Raw genomic sequence first — 16,357 nt, 5'->3', positions numbered from 1 at the left:
CTTAGTGACCTGCTGGAGGTGGAACTGCCTTGGCGCTGAAACATTTGAGGAAGCAATCTCTGAAATTTAAACCGAGGGACACCTGGTGCTTTTGACAGGAAGCAGTGAACTCTTCCCTCCGGAAATCTTTGGATATATATTCGTCCAAATGATCACCAATAAGACGTTCCCTACGAAAAGGAAAACCTGCCAATAACTTTTCACAAGGAAGCTCAACAGACCAGTTCTTAAGTCACAAAAGTCTGTGCACATGTACAGACAAGAGCCAAACAAGAAACCTGCTGTATTGAACTCTTTTAAAACAGCAAAACACAGTGCTCAAAAAATATGTTTGACCTGATACTTTACAAACTGGCAGATACCAATTGCTGCAACAGTTGGCTGAATAGCTAAACTGGTTAAAGAAAAGGAAGGCTTTAATAATGACTCCAATTTTTTGTCAACATGGTCTTTCAAGCCCTGTGCGTTATCCTACCTGGAAAAGTCAAGACTGCTGGCATGCTCCCTTTAATGAACTTTTCATCCATAAGATAAAAAAGGAAAACCTCTTCAGGAGGAACAAAATCCTGTCAGAATGTTCCCAATCAGCATATACCACCTGTTCCAGCAGGGGGTGTAGGGGGAAAGCCTTTGCGGCCTGGAGAACCCTTGGGGATCCCAAGAGGACCAGGGGGCTCAGTCACCTCTACTTTAAGAGGCAACTTAAAGTCAGAACGAACCATCTCGGTCAGAGTCAGGATGAAAACCTTTGCGACCGATCAACTGGATATCTTTTTGTCCAGATTGCTCGGAAGCAGACTCATCTGCCAGACCCTTCACAGAATCCTGAACTTTTAGCTCTTCCCAATTCTCAACCCATTCCTGCTCCAAACTAGGAGGCTCCAGGGGAGGGGGATCGGTCACGTTTATTGCCACTGTGTGGGATGGATGGAGGCACTCTAACCCCGCTCAGATTGTGCTCTAACCTGGCTCAGATTACCCAGAAGTCTCTGGTCCTTCAGGGGATACGACTAGGTTAATCAGAAAAAACCAATTGCCCTGGTAGAATGTGCTGTGACAGGAAAGGGAGGCGCACTAACCACCTTAAAGCAATTTTAAAGGTATTAGGGGAAAAAATAAAGAGTGATTCTGATGCTTAACCACCTTGATAAAGGGCACCTACACCCCCCCCCCCCTCCTGCCCAGGCCATTTTTCAGATTTCAGCACTGTCACTCTGAAGGACAATTGCTACACTGTAAACATGAGAAATTGTTATTTTATTCACACAAATAGCTTTCTTTTTGTGGCATTTAATCACTCCTGGGTTTATTTTTGGGGGAAAAAAAAAAGACCAACATTTTTTTTTTAACAAGTCAGTAAATTTGTAATTTTTCTCCTTCACTGATGCAGAGATGGGCAGCACTGGCGGGCACAGACTGGCAGCAGCGATAGCCTGTACTGGTGGGCAATCATTGTTGCCACTGATGGGCACTTAATTGTAACCAGGGCACCGATGATCAGTGCCCCAATTACATACCTAGCTATCCCCTGTGAGAAGATGCCGCTGATCGGCTCTCCTGACAGAATGAGGCGAGGAGCGCTGATTACCGTCATCTCCACGTTTACATGCGACTGGCTGTGATTGGATATAGCCGATCAAATGGTTAAAGAGCTGTGGCTCTTTACAAAGATCAGGGTTGCGGCGTGTCCTAGCAACATGGGCGCAGCTGACGTGCGAGAGCGGTTGTTCAGGGAAGCAGTCAAATGATGTTCACCAAGAACGAGAGCTGCACCGCTCAGCCGTTACTTGACGGTGGGAGCGGGCAGCAATTGGTTAAAGGAATGCAAGGTAAAAATAGGATTTTTATACTCACCGTAAAATCCTTTTCTCTGAAGTTCATTGACAGACAGCAGCTCTTGACCTTAGGGTTATATCACCCCTTTAGGAGAGGACTAGGCAGAAAGTGTTAACAGCATCACTTGCACAGTACTGCCCAGGGGGTGGTCCTACTGGCTATAACCCCTCACACTGCATCCAGCAGCTCAAATTGTCAAAAGCAGTACAAATAGGAGGGATGGGTGCTGTGTCTGTCAATGAACTTCAGAGAAAAGGATTTTAAGGAGAGTTCAAAAATCCTATTTTCTCTTTCGTTCATTGACACAGCAGCTCTTCTTGACCTTAGGGACGTCCCCAAGCAGTGTCAAAGAAACGAGGGGTAGGAACAGCAAACAACTCCACCCATAACCGGAGCTCCTCAACGGAGGAGTCGCAACATTAAACAGCTGCCTGCAAAATCTTATGTCCGAAGCAAGCAGCCGAAGATGCGCTCACATCAACCTTGTAAAATTTAGTGAAAGTGTTAATGGACGACCAGGTCTTACACAACTGGGAAACAGGCGCTTGATGTCGGAAACCCAAAGAGGCACCAATTGCCCTGGTAGAATATGCAGTGACAGGAAAGGGAGGTGCCCGTCCCCTGATGGCATAAGCCTGAACTATAATCTGTCTGATCCACCGAGAGATGGTGGCCGATGAGACCGCCAGTCCCTTCTTCAGACCAGCCACCGATACAAACAGCAAGTCCGACCTCCAAAAAGGAGCCATAGCAGATGCACCCGCAGAGCCCGGACAACGACCAAGGAATACAAAGCCACCTCTTTGGGGTGTGACAGCAGAGGACATAAGGACGGAAGCACAATGCCCTCATTTAGATAAAAGGCTGAAACAACCTTTGAAAGAAACAAATGCTGCGGATGCAGGACCGCCTTATCCGTGGAGGATCAAGTAGGGAGACTTGCAAGACAAGGCCACCAACTCAAACCCTACTGGCAGATGTAATAGCCACTAGAAAGACTACTTTCTGAGCGAGTGTCAATAAGGGAATCTCCCTAATGTTTTCAAAGTCCTATAGACTTCAGTCCCTTAGCAAATGAGCCGAAATGCATCCGGATGTAGCGACCATTCCCCTTGGTCCAGCATCTGACAACTTGGGTAGTCTGCAGTCCAGTTTTTAATGGCCGGAACTTACATGGCCGACAGAGCCGGCACGCACCGCTCTGCTCACCGCAGGATGTGAGGGACCTCCAGTCCTGCAGCCAAGCTCCTTGTTCCACCTTGATGGTTGATATACGTCAACATCAGGTCGTTGTCCGACTGGATCCTAACCGGACGCTCCTGCAGCCTCTGTGACTGCCCCTGTACCGCCTGATTGCCCGGAGTTCCAGCATGTTGATTGGTAGGCGGGATTCTTTCTGGGTCCACTGACCCTGGGCTGACTGTACGACCCAAACTCCACCCCAACCAGTCAGGCTGGCATCCGTTGTGATCACTGTCCAATGAAGAGGAAGGAACGACTTCCCAGACCGAGGTGAAGTCATTCCTTCCTCGACCACAGCATTTGACAATCCAGGGACAAATGGATCTAGACAGGATCACCTTTTGCAAAACTCGAGTGTGGAATTGAGCATACGGTAACGCCTCGAAAGCGACTACCATGACTACCATGAGACCCAGGACTCGCATGCAAAAAACGCAGCAACGACCACCTGTGGGACACCAACAACTTCACCGCAGCTTGAAGAGTTTGCAGCTTGTCCGAAGGAAGAAAGACTCACCTCCGAGGAGTCCAGAAGCAGACCCGGGTACTTCAGGCATCATCAGCACCAACACCGAATTCTGGAGGTTCAGTACCTAACTCCCAAGGAGTTGGCAAGGCGATTGCCACATCCTCCCTTAATTCTGAGGTGAATTCTGCCCTCAGATCATCCAGATAACCCACGATTGCGATCCCTCGCTGCCTTAGCAAAGCCAAAATTGGGGCTAGCACCTTGGTGAAGACCTTCAGTGCCAATGCCAGGCCAAAATGGAGCGCTACAAATTAGTAGTGCTTGTCCTCGACCGCAAATTGCAGAAACTTCTGATGCTTGAAGCATATGGGGAGATGCAAGTATGCATCCTTGATGTCCAGGGATGCCCCCTGATGGAGTGCAGCGACCACTGAGCGAACCGATTCCATCCTGAACCTTTGTACTTTCACAAAGCTGTTGAGGGCCTTGAGGTCCAGGACCGGACGGACCCCTTCCTTCTTTGGGACTAAAAACAGATTGGAGTAGAAACCCTGAACCCTTTCTGGCGTTGGTACAGGTACTATCATCCTGCGCAGCAGCAGGTCCTGTACTGCCGCAAATAGGGCCTCCTGATGAGCCAGAAGATGAAGGTTGAAGGGGTAAAAAAAAAAAAAAAAAAAAATCCGCCAAACGGACTTATCTTGATGAAAAAGTTCGAGGACCCACTGGTCGGAAAGTAGGGAGGTCCACCGTGCTGCAAACTCCCAAAGACGACCCCCCACCCAAGAGTCAGGTGGGGTCAAACCTTCATGCGGTAACAGATGTGCTCGCAGGCTTGCAAAACCAGGGACAATTTAGTCTCTCAGCAGGCACCTTGTCAGACTGGGAATGCTTACTTGCCTACCCGGGCAGACAAAAAAAACGCTTCTCAGTGGAAAAGGAGGGCCCTTGCCTACAAACGTGGCTCCTTACCTTTTCTGGACTGAGGGAGTAACATTATCTTATCCCCAGTAACATCCTCAATGTCATCCAGTGAGGCTCCAAATAGCCTCTCTCCCTGGAAGTGCAAGTCCGCCAGTGCTTTCTTAGATGTCTGGTCCGCAGATCAGCATTTCAGCCAAATCAGGCGACGTAGCTCTACTGCTGATGCTGATAGAGAACAAGGGGGCCGTATCTAAGGCCACATCACAGACATACTTGAGGCCCTGCACCAATTGGTCCACCAGCTCCATACAGACCAGGGAAGCCTGTTGCTTCTCCAATTCAATTTAGCCCATTCCGTAAGCATCTGTGACACCAGGGTCGTGGCTAATTCTGGCCGCAATGCTGACCTCCAAGGTAAACATGGACCGAGCAACCGCCTTGGCCCTTCTGTTGGCAGGGTCCTTGAAAGCTGGAGTCCCTTCCACTGGAATCCTGGTTACCTTATTTAACCTGGATACCGGGGGGTCAACAATCGGAGATATTCATTTTTTTCAGGAGACTCTCCTCAAAGGGGTAACGCACCGCCATGAAACAACTGAAAAGGCCAGCTGCGGTTTTCCTCACTCTTGTAGATAAACTTAGCAAAATAAGTTGGGTAAGGGAACACCTTAGCTGTACGGGCCGGCTTGTGGGACCTGAAAGGGATGAACACCTCTGTAGATGCCCCCTGACGAATCCTCAATTTTTAGGGTATCCCGCACTGCTGTAATAAGTGCTCCTACAAGCGCCTTCTCCTGCACTGACCCGGACCATCAAGTCATACTCACTGTCTGAACGGTCCTGGTCCACATCCTCTGATACATCAGAACAGGGGCCACCTGTCACAGTGGGGCCTAAGTCTGAATCAGCTTTAACCAGAAGACGGGGAAGGGGGCTTTTTTTACCCCCCTATACCACTTCCACCCTGGCAACAAGGGCCTCCAGGACCCCCGACAGAGCATCCATACGCACCGCAGGTGCAGGGGAACCAGATGTAATAACAGGGATGTCTGGGGAAGACCCACACTTGCCTGTCACCACTTAGGGACCTAAGGCAAGTCGCACACAATGTCCACCCTGATAGCTGCCACAGACTGAGGGAACCCCTGCAGGACTCACCACCCTGACCCAGGTACTACGCTGTGCTGTTGCTGTCCACTCTCCCGTGCCATCCACGAGGTGTGTGTGGAAGCGCACTGTTCTAGAAGGAAACCCATCGCTAGAGGCAAAACTACTTGAGGCTACTAGAAAATGGCTGCCGGAGGCAAACACATCTGAGGGCACCAAGAAAATGGCCGCCAAACTACTAGAAAATGGTTGAAAGGCAAAAAACTGGCTGTGGCCACAAAAAAAAATGGCCATGGCACGCGAGGCGGCCACCTCACATGTCTCACACAGCACCAACACACCCCGTGGCCCAGAAACAGGGAATAGGACGAGCAGACTCCCAACACCCAGAGTCCTCCCCCCCCCGCCAGGTATGTGCACCGCACTCCCATGTGCCAAGTCAAACAGAGGCCCATAGCATGGGGAGGAGGAAAGGAACAGGGAGAAAAGAAAGGGAGAGTGAAAGACCCCTTAGTCGACCTCCCAGGGAATTCACAGCTGCTCCATCCTGCCGAGGTGGAATCATACTTATCCCTCCTGCAGGGACTGCTAGACGCATTCCACAGACAGACCCATCGCCCGAGCAGTACGGGGTGGCTGCTGGCCACGACACACTGACACAGACAGCAGTAGTCCGGTCATTTGTGTGCCCCGGAGCATATAGCTCACCGGCCGCCCCTGGATTAGATGGGGCATGTCGTGACCGACCCAGCGCGTAGCTAGGGCCTGCCCATGCCAGTCTCTACCAGGATCTAAATTATTCAACCTGTCACCCAGCCTGGCTGTTGATTGTAGATCACAGTAAACAAATATGCAGAAAAAATTCCCAGGACCAAAGGGCCCACCGAGAGCCAGGTCCTCCTACACTAGGCAAAAAAAAAAAACGGAGCTGCTGGATGCAGTGTAAGAGGGTTATAGTCAGCAGGACCTCCCCTTGGGCGGTACTGTGCAAGTGTTGCCATTTTTAACTTTCTGCCTAGTCCTCTCCTAAAGGGGTGATATAACCCTAAGGTCAAGAAGAGTTGCTGTGTCCGTCAATGAACGATAGAAAAATAATGTTTAGGCTTTACAGCCTTTAACATCTCTCAGGGACGCTAGGGAATAAAATAGCGGTTCTTGCAATTTTGTGTCACATGGTATTTGCACAAGAATTTTTTCAAAACCCCAACTTCAGGCATCAGATATTGCCACTCAGTCCAGGACGTCATTTGACATCCTTGAGCAGGAAGTGGTTAACCACTTCCTGCCCAGGCCAATTCTGACATTTCTCTCCTACATGTAAAATTCCTAATTTTTTTGCTAGAAAATTACATAGAACCCCCAAAAATTATATATGTTTTTTTAGCAAAGACCCTAGAGAATACAATGGCGGTCATTGCAACTTTTTATCTCGCACGGTATTTGCGCAGCAATTTTTCGAACGCGTTTTTTTCAGAAAAAAAAACAGTTTCATGCTAAAAAAAAAACAAATCAGTAAAGTTAGCCCAATTTTTTTGCATAATGTGAAAGAGGAGGATACGCCGAGTAAATAGATACCCAACATGTCACGCTTCAAAATTGCACGCGCTCGTGGAATGGCGCCAAACTTTGGTATTTAAAAATCCCCATAGGCGACGCTTTAAAATTTTTTACTGGTTACATGTTTTGGGTTACAGAGGAGGTCTAGGGCTAGAATTATTGCTCTCGCTCCAACGTTCGCGGCGATACCTCACATGTGTGGTTTGAACACCGTTTTCATATGTGGGCGGGACTTACGTATGCGTTCGCTTCTGTGTGCGAGCTCACGGGGACAGGGGCGCTTAAAAAATATTTTTTTTCTTTTTTATTGTTAATTTTATTTTTTTAGTTTTACACTTAAAAAAAAAAAAAAAAAAATTGATGACTTTTATTCCTATTACAAGGAATGTAAACATCCCTTGTAATAGGAATATGGCACGATCGGACCTATTTACAGTGAAATATAGGGTCAATAAGACCCCATATCTCACCTCTAGGCTGGGCAGAATAAAAACAAACAAAAAAAAAAAACGATCCTGGCTTCCTAGCCAGATTGGCGCCGTTAATTTGAATAACGAGGCCGGGCGTGACGTCATAACATCGCGCCCGGCCTCCGAACGATCATAGAGACTCCGGGGACAATCTAGTCCACCGGAAATCTCTATGATCACATCCTGGGGCCGGCGGATCCTGTGACCGACTCACCGATGGAAACGGTGAGTCGGTAGAAGCACCGGAGGGCGGCGGGAGGGGGGGGGCGTCCCCTCCCGCCGCCCGTAAGAACGATCAAGCGGCGGAACAGCCGCTATGATCGTTCTTATGGTGTAGGGAATCGCCGGCTGAAAACGGCAATATCTAAATGATGTCTGTGGACTCAGGCATCATTTAGATATAACCACCGAAACCCCAGGCCGTCAATAGACGTACTGCGGTTTTGAAGTGGTTAAAGATTGTGCTGGTTAGGTGCAAAAATGAATGCTCAAAGGAACAGCAAGGTATGCCAAGCTAAGTAGCAGTAAAGTCAAAGGGGAACTTATTTAAAAACAGCCAAATGGCTACTCACATTGAAATTGAAAGCACATTGTGAGAAAAGTCTTTAGCCACTGTAGGTGCATCGCTGTGGGTTCGCCATGGCATTGGCAGGGTAGACGTCTCAGCTGGCCAGATCTCTGCTTCGAAGTGTGTAGAACCAGCAGGGAACGCACTTAGAGCTGAACCGAATGCGACGTCAAGACATGTCAGGTTCTCGGATCACAGATTCTATGAGAAAGGATGAATCTGATCAGAGCACCTAACACGTCTTTATGTCGCATCCGGTCCAGCTCCGAGTGCATTCCAGTCTGGTTCGACACACCGCGAGGCAGAGATCTGGTCAGCTGAAACATCTATCCTGTCGATGCCATGGCAAACTTACAGAGATACACCACGGGGGCACCTACAGTGACTAAAAACTTCTCACAATGCTCTTATTTTCAATTTTATGCGAGTAGCCATTTGGCTGTTTTTGAATAAATTACCCTTTGACTTTACTGCTACACTTAGTTTGACCTTGCTGTTCCTTTGTTCCGGAAAACTTCTCTCGGGGGCTGCCACAAGTGTTTTAAGGACATTAACTCTGAAAACTGACTAACACTTGTTCAGTTTATCTTAGACTTTATTCTTAATTGACCCCAGCTTGTTATTGGCAATTATCTTGCACCATTTTTTTTTCTTTTAGCAAAAATTTTGAATGGTTAAACAGAAGATTGTTATTCAATAAAAATATAAGTTACCTGTGCAAGTGATGACAATGTCCACCTGTCTGATGACCTCATTCAGCTTCACAAGCCTGAAGCCATCCATACTAGGAAACAAGATTTGAACAGCTATGCTTATACTGCATGACCCAATATCGTACAATATTATAGCCCCCCCATAATTATGCTGAAAACAAGGACACACATTGCTTACCAGGCTTGAAGAGCACAGATCGGATCAATTTCTGTCACATAGACAATGGAGCCCATAGCCTTAAGGGCTGCACAACATCCCTTACCCACCTAAAAAGGACAAAAATATCACCAGGTAACCAAAATAACATTAAGTGAAATGATTAGGTTATTGGTTAACATGCTGCATTGTAAAGCAGATTATTATATATGCATGTATCCTCTGCTCATACACAGCTGCTTTACTAAAATACAGTGTAAAAGTGACACTCACCTCGCCATATCCACACACCACCACCTGCTTCCCTCCAAACATCATGTCTGTTGTTCGTTTAAGACTGCAAAAGCAAATTTAACAATACATTTTTCTTCATGTCATTCACGCATAAGAAAGTCTACATATACAAAATGACTGATATAAGGTCCACAAAATGATTACTAAAGGATCATAGGGAAAAAAAAAAAAGACCCACAACATTATAAAAAGCAGAATACAGCATCCACAACCATGTGTGTAGAAACAATGTATAAATCAAAAACACATCACACAAAGTTGTCAGCTTTGCAAGACTTATTTATAGACAGTATCTCACAAACATGAGCACACCCCTCTTTATATTTTTTTATATCTTTTCATGCAACACTGAAGAAATTACACTTTGCTACAATGTAAAGTAGCGAGTGTACAGTTTGTATAAGGGCCGGTTCACACAGCGAGGCGTGGCGAGGCGTCTCCGACTTGCCTCGCCGCGACCTGCGGGGACCTCAGCGGCGACTTGCAGAGGACTTCTGTATAGAAGTCAATGCAAGTCGCCCCCGAAGTCGCCCGAAAGTAGTACAGGAACCTTTTTTCTGAGTCGGAGCGACTCGAGTCGCTCCTCTCAGAACGGTTCCATTGTACAGAACGGGGGCGACTTGCGGGAGCGAGGCGAGCCGTGTCGCCTCGCATCGCCTCGCTGTGTGAACCGGCCCTAAGTGTTGCTGTCCCCTCAAAACAGCCATTAATGGCTAAACCACTGGTAACAAGTGTGAGTACGACCCTAAGTGAAAATGTCCAAACTGGGCCCAATTAGCCATTTTCCTTCCCCGATGTCATGTGACTCGGTGTTGCAAGGTCTCAGGTGTGAATGGGTAGAAGGCGTGTTAAATTTGGTGTCATCGCTCTCACTCTCATACTGGTCATTACAAGTTCAACATGGCATCTCATTGCATAGAACTCTGAGGATCTGAATAAAAAGAATTGTTGCGCTGCATAAAAGATATACACGTTTGCCAAGACCATGAAACTGAGTGGCAGCATGGTGGCCAAGATCATACTGCAGTTTAACAGAACAGGTTTCACTCAGAACAGACTTCGCCATGGTCAACCAAAGAAGTGCACGTGCTCATCAGCATTGCTGCAGAGGTTGAAGCGGTGATGGTTGGGGGGGGGGGGGGTTCAGCTCGTCAGTGCTCGGACCACACAACGCATCAAATTGCTTTGCTTGGTGATCATCCCAGAAGGAAGCCTTTTCTAAAGATGATACACAAGAATGCCCGCAGTTTGCTGAAGACAAGCAGACTAAGGACATTGTATTACTGGGAACTTTATCCTGTGGTGTGATGAGACCAAGATAAAAACTTATTTGGTTCAGGTGGTGTCAAGCGCACGTGGCGGCAACCAGGCGAGTACAAAGACAAGTGCATCTTTCCTACAGTCAAGCATGATTGTGCGTCATGGTCTGGGGCTGCACGAGTACTGCCGGCGCTGGGGAGCTACAGTTCATTGAGGGAACCATGAATGCCAACATGTACTGTTACATACTGAAGCATAGCATGATCTCCTCCCTTCAGAGACTGGGCCGCAGGTCAGTATGCCAACATAAAGACCCAAAACACACCTCCAAGACAACCCCTGTATTGCTAAAGAAGTTGCGGTTAAAGGTGATGGACTGGCCAAGCAGGTTTTCAGACATAAACCCTATTGAGCATCTGTGGGGCATCATCAAATGGAAGGTGGTGCAAGACCTCTAATATTCACCAACTCCATGTAGTCATTGGCAATAACAAGCTGGGGACAGAGGACTCCAGTGGCAACCTGTGAAGCTCTGGCAAACTCCATCCCCAAGAGGGTTAAGGCAGTGCTAAAAAATAATGGTGGCCACACACAATATTGACACTTTGTACCAAATTTGGATATTTTCACTTAGGGGTGTACTTGTTGCCAGCGGTTTAGATATTAATGGCTGTGTGGCTTTTTTGAGGGGACAGAAAATTTACACTGTTATACAAGCTGTACACTCACTACCTTACATTGTAACGTGTCAATTCTTCGGTGTTGTCACATGAAAAGAATAAAATATTTACAAAAATGTGAGGGTGGTACTCACTTTTGTGAGATAATGTACATCTCAATGCACCCGATTTTAAACTGATTTGAGACATATCTTATTCCACCGAACCATCCACCACCACTCTAAAATCGCACTCACCGCCATTACTGTACGATTTGTATATTCACTTGCCCCCATGCTGACAAAAGAGAAAATCCTATTGCGTCACAGGGGGTTGCAAAGGAGCATGTGCAAAAGTCTTAACCAAATGGGAGGCTAGTCGCCTTTGGAATAAGATCAAAAGGTTGAGAGTTGCTCCTCGAGGGTACTTGGAGTGAAGTACTGATCCAGAACAGATTGCAAAAAAGGTTTATCAGACAGTATTCCCTGGAGCGAAAACTACACACCTTGCATCACGCTAAGTTTGCTTTTCAAGTATGATGGTAGACTTTTTTTGATAGACTTCCTAGCTTTTTTATAGCATGGGAATAACAGTCGAAGGCCCCCTTGCTCAAAAAAGGGCTTCAACCTTACTTTTAAAGCCAGCAGCTGAAGAAAAAAAAAAAAAAAAAAAAGGAGGTACTTACTTCTTGGGCTATTAGATTTGGTTGAGCCCACAGAGCACTTTTATCTGGGCCAGTTCAGAGCTATGGAGTATCCCTGGAATACCCCTAATCTCAAGCCTACAGAGTAGACATGGACAGGAGGAAAAGAATAGATCAGGTTGTACTGATCTCACTGAGCATCCATAGTTTCCACCAGAGAGCTCTGCACCTGGAGACAAGCCTTTCCAGTCTGTTGAACATTAAAGCCCAGGATGCCCACATCTGGCATCACCCACCCCCCGTGACATAGGTTCTAAAATACTTTCAGGTTGGGGACCAAGCTCTGTTGGCCGAGCTAGTCTGCTTGCCAGTTGTCTATGTCCAAGATATGAACAGCTGACAATGGTGGAACATGTTCTTACCAAGACAAAATCTGTTATAGTCCTCTTGCTGCAGCAACTCATCTGCTTTCTTCCAGACGGTTGAAGTACGCTACTCCCATAGCATTGTCTGACTGAAACCGGATTGTGAGACCATCCACTCTTGGGACCCAAGTAGGGAAATCCATATTGTCTGGAGTTACAGAATGTTTGTGAGAGAAGCTTCTCCTGCCTTCCAAGTCCTTTGCACTAGAGCAAGAGATCTAGGAATCCTTCCCAGCCAATTAGGCTGTTATCCTTTGCTAGAATCCTCCAAAGTTAGGCGAGTCAGTTTGTCTAGAGGCTGACCCAACTTGTCCCCAGATGACAGAATATTGAGTTCTTAGGTGGAATTGAGAAAACTGAACATGAAAGAGGCAAACAAAGACATACATTCTTTTGCAGAATTATAGAGTACAATGACTTGGATTGGGAGCAGACAATTTAAAGTTTTTCTTGGGTAAGCAAAACTCTGGCTACAGGCGCATCCAGGAGACCACCAGATAAATCCTGGCTTTAGAAAGGGAGTTTTCCTAGTTTGAGGCTTGGGCTTCTTGGGGGGGGTTGTCAGCTAATGATAACCTTTAGCCCCAACTGACATCTTACAAAGGTGGTCAAAAGCAACTTTGAACAGATAGATGTACACCCTCAAAAGGTATGCACAGGAAATACTTTTTACACTACTGTTCCACAGACCAACATTTAAAAACGTTCAGAAAAAGAAAGGCCATATCAACAAATCCATCTAGATAATATTGTAGGGCAGTCACCATGAGCGTGAAGTTCTCTACATATAAAGGGTATGACCAGACAGATTGATTTAGCCAGAGTCGAGTTCATTCCTCTAAAGTTTGACAGCCTAACATCACGGCCAGGGTTGGCTGCAATGCAGGGCCAACTAGAGAAAATAAGGATTTTGAAAAAGGAATGGTCAGTGCTTTTTAAGTGGTACATAACCAGGTCAAAAGTTGAAACAGCCCTCCTCTCAAAGGCTTCCTCAAAACAGATGTTCTGTAAAAGATTAAAAGCGATTAATCAGGTGTTTTTCCAGTCTCCAGGAACATCCGAGTAAGGCATTTACCCGAAAGGTTTTTTTTTAGGTTTCTCTGGGATTCTAGACTAGTATTGGCGCAACTGGAAGCTACAGGTTGATCTTCCATTTGTAAGGTGGTACTCGCCACATCAATTAGAACAGCAATGGTTTTCTTTGCGCAATGGCAGCTGCCTGAAACTTCTGAGGGACAATCTAAACCAGCAAGGATTTGCAAGACTCTTCAGAGTTTCAACAGCAGAAGGCTGATACAGCTACAAGTATGTGAAGACATCAATTCTGAAGGGGAAGGTGTTAGAGCTGTTAAAAGCCTCTGCATTCAGTCATAGATAAAAGTTGCAATTTGGCCCATAAACTGCCATAACTGAGAATTCCCCCAATGATAAGGCAGATGAGGGGGCTACACCAAATGGGAGCAAAGGAAGACTTCGGGGAAAAATAGCATGGACTCCATGAACAACAATACTTTATATGCAAGTCCAGTACCTTAACAAGGTATTGTACTGCAGTAAATGAGAGATCTCTTCAAAAAGGATATTTGACCAGCTAGTCTGACAAGGAACAGTCAAGGATGATCGTTTGTAAAGGTTATTAAGTCACTACATAAAGAAAAGCCTTCAGTGTAAGACTACCAAGACCTGTAAACTAAGAAAATGCCTTCAGCTGCACTAAAGTAGACTGCTGCAATAAGGAGAAAATGTCTTTAATTTGGGCATAAGAGTTGCAGAGAAAAAAACAAATGAAAACAATTTGAAAGTCTCTTCAGAGATGGCACAGAAACCACATCTGATAACAGATCCAAAGAGGGATCCCAATTCCTCTAGAAAAGTACAACACGTCTGTTGGATTGAGGGGGGAAACGAAAGTTAGTTCAGAGGTACCCCCTTAAAAAGGAAAAGTTCCCTTTGGTAACATGAATATTAATTTTAACAGGTTACAATTGGACCAGGTCTCATCCCCCACTCGTTGCCATTATCTGAATGAGACATGCCTGTGCAGGACTCCGCCTACCTGGCCATTTCATCTATTCAGTGTTCTGTGAATTGGGAAACTACAAGTCCCGACAACCTTTGCAGCTATCTGCCTGTAGTTCTCAAAGAACTAACCGGTTTCAACCAACAGCTGTTGACATGAGAAAAATCTTTCAAATTAACAGAAAACAGAGCTGAAGAAAATGCATCCACTCTCCCGAGGACCTTGGCAAACACAAACTAGTTGTGAGCAGAGTTATCTTGTGTTGGCTAACATTTTCTCCCTCTTATTCATGTCAGTTTCAGCAGAAAACCCCAAAAGGTTTAAAATGTGTGTCACCAATTATATTCGGATAACTGTACACAGTTCATAGGTATAAAATAAAGCATGTTTGCAGTTGTACATGAACTGTCATTTTGTGATGTTTCAATCTAGTACAAAAGGAAAAAAATAAACTCATGTGTTAAACACCTCTCACTCTACACAATGCACACCAGCGTGCGTGTTATATGGAATATGCTATTATATCTAATGAAATACATTTTAAAGAAACAGCTTTAGTGGTTGTGGTCCTTTAGGAAAAAATTATCTGTATGTTTTTAACAAAAGGATCATAGTGCAGGGAAAAAAAAGGGAAAAAAAAAATGAATAAGGTTGCCATGCCAAAGAATTTTTTTTTTTTAAATACCAGTTACTCATTAATCTAGTTTTAGTGATAATTACTTTACAATACGATTAGCAGACACAGAACAAACAAAATACAGCTTATCTTCTTGCCATTTTTCCATTTGCCCACTGTGTAAATGAAAATCTTACATAACCTATAGCAGGCAGTTTTTAATTATTTTATTCCATTCACATGCCAGCAGAAGACAGCGCTAGCACTTACAAGAGTCTTACAATGGATACAAGTTAATGACAGTTTAAGAGATAGGCATATCAGGAATTCAACAGCTTACACAAGTAGCCTGCAAGAAGAAATAGTTCAGTTACTATTTGCGGACATGCTAATCCCAGGGCCTTTTATTATGGGATATCATTACCAGTCCTGAAAACGTACAAAAAAAAAAAAAAAAAGAAGCTTACATGGCAATATATATATATATATATATATATATATATATATATATATATATATATATATATATATATAATACACATACACATACACATACACATACACATACACATACACATACACATACACATACACATACACATACACATACACATACACATACACACACAGGCTTCATGTCTAAAAACAACAGTAGCTTTGCAGTGAGTTTTTCAGCTTTTTTTTCCCCCCAATGAGATCAAAAATGTTGCCACGCTGGTGAGCCGCGATTTTGCGTGTTTATCGGTGTTGACGATAGAACATTTTTACAGTTGAAAAAGTCCTCCTAGAACCCACTAGTTTTGAGATTATTTTTTTCAAAGCCAAAACCAGTGGATAACAGCCTGTATGTACATGGACACATAGGATAACTGGCTGGAGAGTTTGACTGTTTAAAAAAAAACAAAAACAAACATCTGAAGCCAAAAACAGCAGCTGTAAAAACATCCAGTGTGCATGAGGCCTCATAGGACGTTTATAAGTATTTTGGAGATCTGGTTAGGACCTATATTAAACACTATACTATATAAAGAAACTGCATTATCTCCCTACCTCTACAATTTACTTTGGTAATAAAAATTTGATATAAACACCGAATGCCCATTTAGGTATCATGCAGCTCAGTTTGCACTGCGTATTTGAGAACGGAGTCATTTTCTTTAATGGTTCAACTTAGATCTACTTATTTATGTGAACTGCACATCAACGGTGCCTGCATGAAGCATTATTGCTTTTTCGTCACACACACAACGTAATGACAGGGACCCCATTTATGACACGTTTACCAAGCTAAATATTAGGGGTCTTTTTACTGTGGAAATGTTTGTAATCGCATCTTTTCTTGTACAAATATAAAACTGCAAATCAGGCAGTAAACTCAATTAAATACAAATTAACAA

General features: G+C 45.0%; 1 protein-coding gene across 8 annotated transcripts in view; it reads right to left on the bottom strand.

Annotated features, from left to right (window-relative positions):
• AHCYL2 (adenosylhomocysteinase like 2) overlaps positions 1-16,357 on the bottom strand; it is a 164,357-nt gene that overhangs the window by 24,760 nt on the left and 123,240 nt on the right. For all 8 annotated transcript variants that reach the window (XM_077472934.1, XM_077472936.1, XM_077472935.1 and 5 more), the window contains exons 9-11: positions 9,317-9,380; positions 9,065-9,153; positions 8,887-8,957 (exon numbers count right to left, since the gene is read on the bottom strand). In XM_077472934.1, coding sequence (XP_077329060.1) covers positions 8,887-8,957; positions 9,065-9,153; positions 9,317-9,380 — 224 coding nt within the window. The remainder of the gene's footprint in view (positions 1-8,886; positions 8,958-9,064; positions 9,154-9,316; positions 9,381-16,357) is intronic.

Source organism: Lithobates pipiens, unplaced genomic scaffold (assembly GCF_037356315.1).
Source record: "Lithobates pipiens isolate NorthernLeopardFrog02 unplaced genomic scaffold, aLitPip1_a1.2 Scaffold_8, whole genome shotgun sequence".
NCBI lineage: Eukaryota > Metazoa > Chordata > Amphibia > Anura > Ranidae > Lithobates > Lithobates pipiens.
Note: the sequence above shows the minus strand (reverse complement) of the source record. Positions and strands in the feature narration are given on the sequence as shown.